This window comes from Calliphora vicina, chromosome 4, assembly GCF_958450345.1.
Source record: "Calliphora vicina chromosome 4, idCalVici1.1, whole genome shotgun sequence".
In the NCBI taxonomy this organism is placed as follows: Eukaryota; Metazoa; Arthropoda; class Insecta; order Diptera; family Calliphoridae; genus Calliphora; species Calliphora vicina.
The window spans coordinates 6,688,021-6,700,799 of record NC_088783.1 but is presented as its reverse complement, the minus strand read 5'-3'; the positions used below and the strand labels follow the sequence as shown (position 1 = coordinate 6,700,799).

The window sequence follows — 12,779 nt, the reverse complement described above, 5'->3', positions numbered from 1 at the left end:
TATAAGCACTTTTAGATTTCTTTGCATTTTCCATTAAAAAATCGGTTTTTGATAGCAAATACAAGTGATCACAGATTTTCATTATTATCGCTCTAAACCCTTTAGTTTACGATTTATAAGCAATTTTAGTTTTCTTTGCATTTTCCATAAAAAAATCGATTTTTGGGTGAAAATATAAGTGATCACAAATTTTCATTATTATCGCTCTAAACCCTTTAGTTTACGATTTATAAGCAATTTTAGTTTTCTTAGAATTTTCCATATAAAAATCGATTTTTGGGTGAAAATATAAGTGATCACAGATTTTCATTATTATCGCTCTAAACCCTTTAGTTTACGATTTATAAGCACTTTTAGATTTCTTTGCATTTTCCATTAAAAAATCGATTTTTGATAGCAAATACAAGTGATCACAGATTTTCATTATTATCGCTCTAAACCCTTTAGTTTACGATTTATAAGCAATTTTAGTTTTCTTTGCATTTTCCATATAAAAATCGATTTTTGGGTGAAAATATAAGTGATCACAGATTTTCATTATTATCGCTATAAACCCTTTAGTTTACGATTTATAAGCAATTTTAGTTTTCTTTGCATTTTCCATATAAAAATCGATTTTTGATAGAAAATACAAGTGATCACAGATTTTCATTGTTATCGCTCTAAACCCTTTAGATTACGATTTATAAGCAATTTTAGTTTTCTTTGCATTTTCCATAAAAAAATCGATTTTTGGGTGAAAATATAAGTGATCACAGATTTTCATTGTTATCGCTCTAAACCCTTTAGTTTACGATTTATAAGCAATTTTAGTTTTCTTTGCATTTTCCATAAAAAAATCGATTTTTGGGTGAAAATATAAGTGATCACAGATTTTCATTGTTATCGCTCTAAATAAACCCTTTAGTTTACGATTTATAAGCAATTTTAGTTTTCTTAGAATTTTCCATATAAAAATCGATTTTTGGGTGAATATATAAGTGATCACAGATTTTCATTATTATCGCTCTAAACCCTTTAGTTTACGATTTATAAGCACTTTTAGATTTCTTTGCATTTTCCATTAAAAAATCGATTTTTGATAGCAAATACAAGTGATCACAGATTTTCATTATTATCGCTCTAAACCCTTTAGTTTACGATTTATAAGCAATTTTAGTTTTCTTAGAATTTTCCATATAAAAATCGATTTTTGGGTGAAAATATCACAGATTTTCATTATTATCGCTCTAAACCCTTTAGTTTACGATTTATAAGCAATTTTAGTTTTCTTTGCATTTTCCATATAAAAATCGATTTTTGGGTGAAAATATAAGTGATCACAGATTTTCATTATTATCGCTCTAAACCCTTTAGTTTACGATTTATAAGCAATTTTAGTTTTCTTTGCATTTTCCATATAAAAATCGATTTTTGATAGAAAATACAAGTGATCACAGATTTTCATTGTTATCGCTCTAAACCCTTTAGTTTACGATTTATAAGCAATTTTAGTTTTCTTTGCATTTTCCATAAAAAAATCGATTTTTGGGTGAAAATATAAGTGATCACAGATTTTCATTGTTATCGCTCTAAACCCTTTAGTTTACGATTTATAAGCAATTTTAGTTTTCTTAGAATTTTCCATATAAAAATCGATTTTTGGGTGAAAATATAAGTGATCACAGATTTTCATTGTTATCGCTCTAAACCCTTTAGTTTACGATTTATAAGCAATTTTAGTTTTCTTAGAATTTTCCATATAAAAATCGATTTTTGGGTGAAAATATAAGTGATCACAGATTTTCATTATTATCGCTCTAAACCCTTTAGTTTACGATTTATAAGCAATTTTAGTTTTCTTTGCATTTTCCATATAAAAATCGATTTTTGATAGAAAATATAAGTGATCACAGATTTTCATTGTTATCGCTCTAAACCCTTTAGTTTACGATTTAGAAGCAATTTTAGTTTTCTTTGCATTTTCCATATAAAAATCGATTTTTGGGTGAAAATATAAGTGATCACAGATTTTCATTATTATCGCTATAAACCCTTTAGTTTACGATTTATATGCAATTTTAGTTTTCTTTGCATTTTCCATATAAAAATCGATTTTTGGGTGAAAATATAAGTGATCACAGATTTTCATTATTATCGCTCTAAGCCCTTTAGTTTACGATTTATATGCAATTTCAGATTTCTTTGCATTTTCCATTAAAAAATCGATTTTTGGGTGATTTTCATTATTATCGCTAAACATAAAAAATCGATTTTTGCGGGAAATCTACTTTAGTATACGATTTATAAGCAATTTTAGATTTCTTTGCATTTTTGATGAAGATTATAAGCTCATTCGAATCATAAATGGTGACTTAGTTTGATGGGCTACCAATTGGCCCTTATTCCGCCGACGATGCTGAACAACTGTAAATCAACTCGAATTCAAGTCAGCTAAAACATTGTGAAATTACGTTACAATATCTCCAATAGTTCCGGAGATACCGAATTATTTAAAAAATTCACAGTGTATGTAGCTTTAAGTTAATTTCTAGTATTTATACAGTACATACTATATTTCTGTGCAACTCTGTTAGACAATAGAAAAACGTACGAAATAAAACAACCATGTCCGGTTGATATATTTAGTAAACTTATATTCGGCACGTACATCTGGTAAAAAATGAAAATTTAGGAAAAGCAAAAGAAAATATTTTCAAGATTAAAGACGTAAATAAAACTTATAAATTAAAATGAACACCTTGAAGACATTAACGAATGTCTTGAAAGCCAACAATGCTGGTCTTATCAGATGTCATACGCAGTTGAAGCAGCAACAGTTGTGGTGTTTAAAACGTGCAGCAAACTATTCCACAGCTGTCTTTATACGTAACATTGGCGGCTCAGTCCACCCAGCTACAATTTACAGCAATAAGGATTGTTTTAAGCAACAAAGCCTGCTATTGCCACAATTACAAACCCATGTCTGTGCTCCCATCTACAATACACGCTGTCAATTTGGCACAAAGAATGCACCCGACAGAGCCAACAAGTCTGATACCAAAGCAGCAGCCGTAACAGATGTTGACTTATTTGGTGAGACCTCTAAATTGGGTTTGTTTGCTAAATTTAAGCTTATGTATAAGAAATACTGGTATGTGTTGATACCAGTGCATGTTGTGACCTCAGCTGGATGGATGTGTGGTTTTTATTATTTATCCAAAAGGTGAGTTAAGCTCAAATTTACTCAATTGTTGTTTTTAAGAATGTATTTTTTTGTAGCGGTGTAGATGTACCATCACTTTTGCAATACATACATCTTAGTGAGACTATCATAGAAAAAGTGCAAAGTTCTAATTTGGGTCATTGGGCTGTGGCGTATTTGTGCTATAAAGTGGCCACACCAGTACGTTATGCAGTCACTTTGGGTAAGTGGTTGTATAATTAAAATAATAAAGCGAACTTATCAAGCGGATATATATTCAAATTGCAGGTGGCACCACCGTTTCAATTAAGTACTTAGTTCAACAGGGTCACATCAAGCCAATGCCCACTAAAGAAGAATTTGTTCGCATGTATGAAGACCAAAAAGCCCAGAGAGCTGCTGTAAAGGCAAATGCCGAAAAAGAACAGCAAGACCAACAAAATAAATGATTTTATGATAAACACTGCAAATTCAAAGCGAACAAACCCAAATAAGTGTTACAACAACGATTTGCAGTGAGATCGTAAAAATCACAACAAATAGTCCTAAAAAGAGTTAGAGAAAATAACAATTTCAAATACTCATCCTGCTCCTCCCCATTTCCAATTTAAAAAAAAAACAAAATAATCTTGAATGAATTGAAAATAACTCTTACGACATAAAGATGACTTGTTGCCGGAAAGTGTTTTTGTTATTTATTTCCCCAAAGAGATCGTCAATATCACGCTGAGAGTGAATGAAAACTAATGTAATGATTTACAGTAGAAATTAAATTTATATTTTTTTAATATTTATAAGTAGAGTTCTGGTTCTGTTAATTAAGCTCTCTGGTTTAAAATTCAAAAAAAAAAAACAACTTGTTTTAAAGTTTGTGTTATTTTATAAAACAATTTGTTTTTGTTAATGATTTTATGACAAAGAGAGTCTCAAGCAATCTATTTTGCCAGTAACAGAACTACAAATTGCCTAAGTTTAACTTTGTTAATGTTATTTTTTAACAATGAAACGTATATTAAAATACTACGCTAAATAATCATTTCAAATGATGTTAAATTAAAATACATATTCGAAAAAAATAATGCTTGTTTTATTAACTTAATTACAAGAAGCAATTTCGTATTGTTACGTCGAACGTTGTAACTTTGGAATATAGTTACCGATCTACACCATTTCCAATTGTATTTCAGAAGTTTCTAATTATATACACATCTGCTCAAAATAATAGATACACCAAAATTTATTTTTTAAAAACGAAAAAAAATAATGGTATATTGTAAAATTATAAAAAAAATTCAGTCGATTTTTATTTATAGTTAAAAGGAGAGTAAAAAACAAAAACAAAATATTTCATAATTAATAATAAATATTATAAAGTAAATTAAATTTCTTAAATTTCGAAAAATTTGGTGCTCATAATAATAGATACATTTTTAAAAATTCTTTTTAAACAAAAGCTAATAAATTTTATCTTAAAAAAATTAGTTTATTATTAAAGTAAAGCTAGTATCCAGTATATCCACCTTTGTTTTGTAAAACTTTCTCCACTCTTCTGGGCATACTGGATATCAAGTTCTGACACTTCTCCAATGGAATCTCGTACCATATTTTTTGCGTTTTCTCCCATAAATCGTCTTTATTTTTGAAAACTTCCTTCGAAAGCCTTATCTTTAATTCACTCCACAAGTTTTCTATTGGGTTTAAATCAGGGGATTGGCTGGGCCAGCTTAAAACAGGTACGTTATTCTCCAAGAACCAGTTTTTAACTAATCTTGAACTATGTTTTGGGTCGTTGTCCTGCTGGAATGTCCATATTAATGGCATATTTTCCGATGCATATGGAAGCATTACGTTTTCCAATATGTCTCTATACCCACTAGCATTCATGGTATCTTCTATTCGGAATATCGGACCAACACCATTCCATGAAAAGCAACCCCAAACCATTATGTTTCCCCCGCCATGTTTTACCGTCTTTTTTGTAAATTTAACGTGGAATTCTTTTCCTTTTGGTCGGCGTACATTTCTTTGGCAGTCGTTTCCAAACAAATTTATTTTTGTTTCGTCGCTCCATAAAATATTTCTCCATTTTTTTTCGCCTTCACACCCGGACCATTGTAAGTGCTCTTTAGCAAATTCTAATCTTGTCTTGATATTTTTTTGGCGCATTAGTGGCACTTTTCTGGCAATTCTTCCCGGCAATTTAGCTTGTAAAAGACGACGACGAACTGTTTGTGGACTGATTTCGTTACATAGCTCCGCAGAAATAGCTTTCGATGATATGAAAGGGTCTTTTTTAACCATAAGGACGATCCGCCTATCTGTTTCTGGACTGGTTTTCTTTGGTCTACCGCGAGTTTCTCTTTTTTGTTTTTTAGATAAAGCATTTTGGACAAAATGTAAAGATCTTCCTATGCTCTTTGCTATTTCCCGTAATGATTTTCCTTGATTTCTCATCGTTTGAACAATTTTTTTCTCATCTTCGGTACAATGATGATTTCGTCCCATTTTCTTCAAAAGAGTCCTATTTTTTATAAAATTGTTGCTAAAATTTAAATTATACTTACTGTTTCACGTAAATAGGAACAAAAAATTGCACAAAAAAAAAATTACAAATTACTGATGTGTATCTATTTTTATGAGCAAATAATTTTTTGTAATTCAAATAAATTCGTTTTTAAAAATCAACATGAAAGCAAATAGTTGCCAGATTTTTGACTGACATGACATTGCCAGATAGAAATTTTAATAATATGATGTATTCTTAACGCTTGCGAGGAAATTTTCAATGTTACCGCCATTTAAATTTTTTCCAATTAGGTGTATCTATTATTTTGAGCAGATGTGTATATTTCAAAAACTAACATTTGTATCTCTATTAGAAAAATTCCGAAATATAATTGGAAATTTCTGTATTACAAAATGATAATTCTAAAATACAATTACAAAATTCTGAAATTTAATTAGAAATTATTGAAATACACTTGGACATTTTTAAAATTCAATCGCAAAAATAATTTATGCTATAAATCAATTTTGTTGCATAAAATTTAAAAAAATTCTTCATATTATTTAAGAGCTTACATCAAATACAATGAAAATATCTTGAAATAAAAGGTTTTTCTTGCTATTCAAAATCACACATAAATTTAACATTTCATTTAGAAATCAAGACCATACTTATTTAATATTATTAACTAAACATGTATCCACAACTCTATCCAACAATTCAGCCTCTTGATGTAATGGTTTCGTTATTAGAATATTAAAATCCAAATGTTGTACGCGGCCTTCCTTCTTACTGCGATAATCTAACATCAAATTCTTGAAAATTTGAAAATTACTAAAAGAATACAACAATTCGAAAATTTCTGAATCGACAAAACCCATAGCATTTGGTGAAGATTCATGCAAACTGTAACACAATAAAAACATTTTTTTTTACATTTGTTAATTTCGTTTAAATCTTGTCTTACTTTAATTCTTCAGCAAATTTCTCCATATCAAAATTATCCATACAACGGTTTAATTCTTCCATAAAGAATGTCTCAAATGTTGTGGTATATTCCTCAAATACTTCCATATATTCCAATTTGTTTTCTTCATTGTCTTCGAATTTCGACCAATATCTTTCCAAGAATTGTTCATGCAAGTCTTGGAATTTTTCGCTCAGAACAATGTCTTCTATGTGGCCAATGACTTGATCGAAATATTCATTTACCGATGTTTGACACACTATATCGATATTAGTATCTCCGTTATCGCTATAATCCATTGTACAAAATATTTCTTTCGTTGGTTTTTTTAATTTTCTTTAGAATTTTTAATGGTTTTCAAAAATATGTACGTACACATACAGTACAGTTTGATTTTATTTTTATTTTTCTGGTAAATACTTGTTTAATAAATGTCAACAAAGGTTTCCAAGACAACCGACAATTAACAGGTGTATTAAACAGCATTATGTAAGTATTTACACTAAATTGCACCGCCAGAGGAAACAAAAATTAACTTTTACAGATGAGTAAATAACAAACTTAGTGCAATTGGAATATCCAATGAAACCTTAATATGCGTCTAACTTTAGGATACTGCAAAATCGTTTCCAATAAAAAAAAACTCAACTAAACATTTTACTGAGGGCAGATTGGTGAAACACTATCATACTTTAAAATTAAACGGAAGTTGGATAAAAATAAGTATAAGTTGAGCTTACCCTTTAGCTGATGTCGATGTGATCAACAAATTTTGCTTGTTTTTAATAAAGTGGGTATTTTTCCTTCTTGGACCAGCACTCAAAGGATGATCCCTACTCATGCAAAGCATTGTGTTGTTATTTATAATCACTAATTCACGTATTCCTTAATCGTTGATAACTTTGTAACACAACACTTTGATCTTAATTAATAATAGGTATTTAATGTAAAACTTAATATAAAATGTAAAATTGTTCTTAAATTTCTTTTACTAGTTACAAAGTAGCGGTAAATTAATGAAGCTAACTACAGGCATTGCCATTAAAAAGTTTGTGGTTTATTCACAGGTATTGCCATCTTAAATTTTGTGCACAGCATTGCCATATATTAGAATAATAACATCAGGGATAAACATTAGAAAATCCCGGGAATTTTTGGAATTAATCAACCCCGAATCCCGGGACATATAAATTGCAAGGAATATATTTTTTTTTAGTTTTTCTTCAATAAGCGTTATTTTTCCAATAATTTAGCAAATACTGATTACATATAAAATGATTTTACCAGATTATTCCATATATGAATACATTTATTGGGCCAAGGATACTTAAAGAAATTTCTCAAGATATTAGGTATAAAAGTGATTTTGAAGTTTAGAAATGAAGAAAAATCATAGGGAGAAATTGGAAAATCATTTGAAATTAGTCGTTCTATAGTTCAAAATTATATTAGCACGAATACAACAGAAAATAAGCCTATATCATGTGAAGCGGGAAAACGAAATATTGTCAGCCTCGTAGCAAATGAACCCAGAATAAGTGCCGTTAATAAAGCAAACATTTTTAAAAAATCTAAGCAAGTTAGCATTCATCCCGAAACTTTGCGAAATGTACTAAGAGCCAACGATTTCACAGTTGCATTCCAAGAAAAAAAAACATTTATTATTGAAGCTAACACGAAAAAACGCATCGATTTTGCGAAACTCCATAAAAATGATGACATGGACTACTGGCAAAATCTTATATTTACATAGTAATCAGTCTAAATACAACATATTTGGATAATACGATGGAAAACATAGAGTATGGAGAATACCTAATACGGCAATGTTTACTCAAAAGTTATTACAGTGAAACACGGAAGAGGATCTGTCAAGGTTTGGGGATGCATTTCAGCTGCTGGAGTGGGAAATCTGGTCTTCATTGCCAAACCAAAATGGATCGTTTTATTTGCGTAAATCTTTTGAAAGAAAATTCGAAGGCAATCTCAGCTAAAGTCTTTCGGATTAATGGTTCTTCCAGCACGATAACAATATTATAAATGTAATTAATTCTCCTCCCCATTCGCAAATATTCCCAAATATCAAAACAATAAACAAATTTTACTTTTAAAAGCGTTTATTTAAATAAAATAACATTTTGCTAAAACAGTTTTACACACATCAACTATTAAATGAATAAATTTGTAAACCACAACCATACAATAAACATACATTATCATCGGCCAAGGCTACTCCTTTAATATCGGCCACACAGGAGTAAAAACTATCCACCACTTCTCCCGTACTTAAATCAAGTTTATTAAGAACTTGATCTACACCGCTGGTAAAACCATAACGACCATCTGAACTCAAGGCGCTAGCACACACTTGGGCTGTATGTAAATAAGGTTTGTGGAATTTCCTTAATATTGCAAAATCTAAATCATTCAAAGACAATTCCGTATATGAAACAGCTTGATCATCACCGCCACTCAAAATTTGTAGAGTTCTGTTTGCAGAATTATATAAAATAGATAAACCATTGATGCCACTAGAGTGATGTTGCAGTTGTTGTAAACAATTCGAAAGGCTGCTATCGTAGAACTTTATAAAGCCATCAGTGGCGGCCACTAAAACATAATCCATTTCGGCTATATACCTCAATTGTAAAATGCATTTACCGTAGAAATATTGTGTTAGTAGTGTAATTTCTAATGTTCTTCGGTTTAGTTTTAAATGTCGAATGAAGCCATCGGAACAGCCCACATAAATTTCATACTCCTCCTTGGATACAACTTTGACATCCAAACACATTAAACGTGTCTCTGGATCAAAATTATATGATTGGTCTTTTGATTTATTGTCGCTGCTTTCCTGCTTCAAAGTATAATTTATCAATTCGTTGATATGAAAATTACCACTATCCACTTTAGTTACGCACAGTTGAGCTCGACCGCCACCGGAAAATATTAAGAACTCCATGTCATTTAAGGACAATACCTTCAAGGCTCTTATGTTGGATATATGATGGTGTAGTTCCTTGTGCTCCTTGAGCCCTGACTGCTGGTTGAAAGTGTGAATTTTTAAAAGATTATCATCACCCGCTGTTACCGCTATATGAGATGAGTGGGAAGATGAAGTTGGTAGTAATATTTCCATTATATTACAGGGTGAGATATGCCAGCGTTTAGCCAAAGGCAGAGTGATTAACTCCTGGTTTAATAGCGAGATTTCGTAGAAACGAACCCTTTTATTTTTTATAAATGCTAGAGAGATTTTAAAGTCTTGGGGATTTATTACAAAATGCCAACATCTATGACCACCTCCACAGGGCAACTGCAGCAGGAAATCAAATTCTTTACACCAAGCCACAAAGTGATTGTCATTAAATCCTAAAAACACTTCCAAATCATTATACCACTTTTCAATATGCTCTACCCAAGACACGGGTAAATTCTGGCGGTAGCACGTTTGAATTGTAGTGTTATCAAAATCAATGGAAAACACATTGAGTGCACCATCATGACCAGTTGAACGTATTAAGGCTGAATTCGTGGTCTCTTCTAGGCAGTGCAGATTAGTGGCTCCTAAATTACCATGAGGATGTTTTATGATCTGTTTCAATTCATATTTATTGCTTTCTGGCTCCAGCTGGTATAACAACAAATTACCCTGTCTGTTGCTTATAACTATACATTGCTGTGCATGCAGCAATACAGCTGTTGTTAGCCAAGGTTCCTTACATTTAGGTAATACCAAATATTGTTTATTATTTATGGAGCCCATAAATATTAACGAATTGCCCTGATCATCACATATTAAATATTGCTGTTTGCTGAAAAACACAAAAGTGCGTATCACACTATTAAGCAACTCTTCACAGTGTATTACAATGAATTCTCCACTATTCTCCTGACACTCCAATAAAATTAGACGTTTGTAACCACAAATTGCTATACGATTTTCAAATACCTCCATTACAGTACATTTAAAATCCACTTTTACCGGCACATTTTCCCAATTAAGCCATTCATTTCCTTTGCATCTTGATGTCATTAAATTATTTTGATTTGTTACCCCTATTAAATGTTTAGCTGTTAGAAATTTAACTTTTGCTATGTATTCCATAGAATTTCCATCTGTTAGAGCTGGCAGTAGTGTATCTTCTAGAGGTTTTTGGGTTTCTTGTAGAACTTGGTTCAAGCCAAAGGCCACCAAATTTCCTATGGAGCCAATGGTATATATGATTTTAGTATTATTATCATAGACAAAATTCCAAATCGTTGCTCCATATTGCTGACGTCTTTTAAAAAGGAGTTGACCATTTTTGTGCCATAGACAAAAATATGAATCCTCACCCACACTGAGAGCATAAACATTAGGACCTGGGAACACAAAAAAAGATAGGAAAATGATTATTTTGTTTTGTAAAAGCTTGTCGCGACAATCTTTTATTTAATTTAAGGTTTATTTTCATATACATCTTACCATCCTTAATAATACGTCCTTGAAATACTCTAGCAACATGACCATAACCACTGGACAGGGCTTGAAGAGTTGATTCGCTCCAATTGAATTCCGTAGTAAATTCTATTTTCCACCATTTGATGGCTCGATCATCACTAGTTGTTATAAGACACTGCGAATCCTGGTCATAGTCAATTGAAAAGATGACACCATTGTGAGCTGAAATGCGGTGTAATAACGGAGACACCTTAGGTTTCAGTGGCTCTGCTTTATTTTCCTCATACTTGGAAGGCTGCCATATGAGTAGTTCACCAAAAGCATTACCGGCAAATACAACCAAATCATTCCAGTTTTCACCAAATAAATGTGCACAATATAATGTGGATTTGTCAGTACAAGATACGCGTTCCTTAAGACAACACTCCCCGACAGCAACGTTATAGGAAAATCTTAATATGATGCTATGAGCTGTTAGTAGCACTATTTCTTGCGAATCATTTACAAACGAACCACAGCTAATCCAATCACTTAATTCTGCTCTATAGAATTCATTAAATTCATGGTTGTCATTGTATGCCAACAATATAAACTCCTTTTCACCATAAACTAATACAATTTTTACACTTGCAGTCTGTGTCTTCCTGATGCCATGAATTTTATTTGTAAGTTTTATGGCCAGCACTTGTCGCTCAAACACGTTTTCTTTGGCTGTATTTTTTCTATACAAATGTAATTCATTGCCTTTACCTTTGAAACAAATGGAAGAAATATAAATTATTTTCAGCATTTTAATTGTATTATTAAGGTACTTACCGGTTAATATGGTAGTTTCATCAAGGATTTCAATGGCAATCGAATCGGCCACTGTTTCTATTACTTTGCCCATGTTGTTGTCAACAAATGTTTAAGATCATTGGTAGCATTTGATACCAAGGCGAATTCATACAAGGTGGTGGCAGTTCTACAAAAACAACAATTGGTCTTAACAAATGTCAATAAACAAAAATTAAAAATTAAACAAATATGGATTAAAACTTAATGTAGTGTAGATAATTGAATAGTGAGGGCTTTACTTATTTATGTAAAAAATAAAAATTTGTTAATAAGCTTAGAATATGTAGATATTTAAATATAAAAACAGGCTTTGACATCTGTTAGAACCAAAAAGCGTAAAAAAAGTAATCAGCTGTTTGACTGACTCCACCTTTTATAAATTCGCCTTGTTTGATACCTTTTTGGGCAACTGTGTGTTTTCTTATCAACATGAACAGCTGTTCATTGTTATAGTACTGATAACGCTTTAAAATTCAAGACCGTTAAATAATCGAGTTTAAATGAGTTTAATTATATCCTTAAAATCTATAATAAATCAAAAAAATTAAAGTACATTGCTCCAAATAATCGTAGGCGAAATTATATTATTTTTATGTCTAGAATTTCAACTTATTTAGTTAAATTAGGCATGTGTTTTGAAGTCAATAGCCGGATTTCAGTCCCAAAATATGGACTCAAAATTATCAGATGCGGTTATAAGGGAATAATAAAGTATTTCAAAGGAGAAGTGAAGAGGAAGAGGTATGAAAAAAGAGAGAGGAGATGGTTAATTGCATAAGAATGAACTGACGGTTATTAGGTCACTCATGTTTGGTCTGGTTAGTCAATTACTATTCCTTAT

At 31.1% G+C, this 12,779-nt stretch overlaps 3 protein-coding genes across 3 annotated transcripts; 1 reads left to right on the top strand and 2 right to left on the bottom strand.

Moving 5' to 3' along the window:
* The first annotated feature begins 2,637 nt into the window (after nucleotides 1-2,637).
* On the top strand, nucleotides 2,638-4,263 carry LOC135956554 (uncharacterized protein C18orf19 homolog A). The gene is made up of 3 exons (XM_065507088.1): nucleotides 2,638-3,205; nucleotides 3,262-3,407; nucleotides 3,473-4,263. Exons 1-3 carry the CDS (start codon nucleotides 2,733-2,735, stop codon nucleotides 3,631-3,633), a joined length of 780 nt encoding a protein of 259 aa, XP_065363160.1. The 5' UTR covers nucleotides 2,638-2,732; the 3' UTR covers nucleotides 3,634-4,263.
* Nucleotides 4,264-6,310: 2,047 nt separating this feature from the next.
* Nucleotides 6,311-7,037, bottom strand: LOC135959057 (ADP-ribosylation factor-like protein 2-binding protein). The gene is made up of 2 exons (XM_065510060.1): nucleotides 6,658-7,037; nucleotides 6,311-6,596 (listed from the first exon to the last, which is right to left on the bottom strand). Exons 1-2 carry the CDS (start codon nucleotides 6,954-6,956, stop codon nucleotides 6,362-6,364), a joined length of 534 nt encoding a protein of 177 aa, XP_065366132.1. The 5' UTR covers nucleotides 6,957-7,037; the 3' UTR covers nucleotides 6,311-6,361.
* Nucleotides 7,038-8,756: 1,719 nt separating this feature from the next.
* On the bottom strand, nucleotides 8,757-12,191 carry LOC135958049 (tRNA (34-2'-O)-methyltransferase regulator WDR6). The gene is made up of 3 exons (XM_065508912.1): nucleotides 11,918-12,191; nucleotides 11,126-11,851; nucleotides 8,757-11,022 (listed from the first exon to the last, which is right to left on the bottom strand). Exons 1-3 carry the CDS (start codon nucleotides 11,988-11,990, stop codon nucleotides 8,819-8,821), a joined length of 3,003 nt encoding a protein of 1,000 aa, XP_065364984.1. The 5' UTR covers nucleotides 11,991-12,191; the 3' UTR covers nucleotides 8,757-8,818.
* Between the last annotated feature and the right edge of the window lie 588 nt (nucleotides 12,192-12,779).

Excerpts from the sequence above, each read along its gene's own strand:
- LOC135956554 (XM_065507088.1), top strand. The coding sequence starts at position 2,733 with ATGAACACCTTGAAGACATTAACGAATGTCTTGAAAGCCAACAATGCT. Across the intron at positions 3,206-3,261 it reads TTTTATTATTTATCCAAAAG|CGGTGTAGATGTACCATCAC; the intron begins GTGAGTTAAGCT and ends ATTTTTTTGTAG. Across the intron at positions 3,408-3,472 it reads ACGTTATGCAGTCACTTTGG|GTGGCACCACCGTTTCAATT; the intron begins GTAAGTGGTTGT and ends TTCAAATTGCAG.
- LOC135958049 (XM_065508912.1), bottom strand. The coding sequence starts at position 11,990 with ATGGGCAAAGTAATAGAAACAGTGGCCGATTCGATTGCCATTGAAATC. Across the intron at positions 11,852-11,917 it reads TGAAACTACCATATTAACCG|GTAAAGGCAATGAATTACAT; the intron begins GTAAGTACCTTA and ends TTTGTTTCAAAG. Across the intron at positions 11,023-11,125 it reads AGGACGTATTATTAAGGATG|GTCCTAATGTTTATGCTCTC; the intron begins GTAAGATGTATA and ends TTGTGTTCCCAG.
- LOC135959057 (XM_065510060.1), bottom strand. The coding sequence starts at position 6,956 with ATGGATTATAGCGATAACGGAGATACTAATATCGATATAGTGTGTCAA. Across the intron at positions 6,597-6,657 it reads AAATTTGCTGAAGAATTAAA|TTTGCATGAATCTTCACCAA; the intron begins GTAAGACAAGAT and ends ATTGTGTTACAG.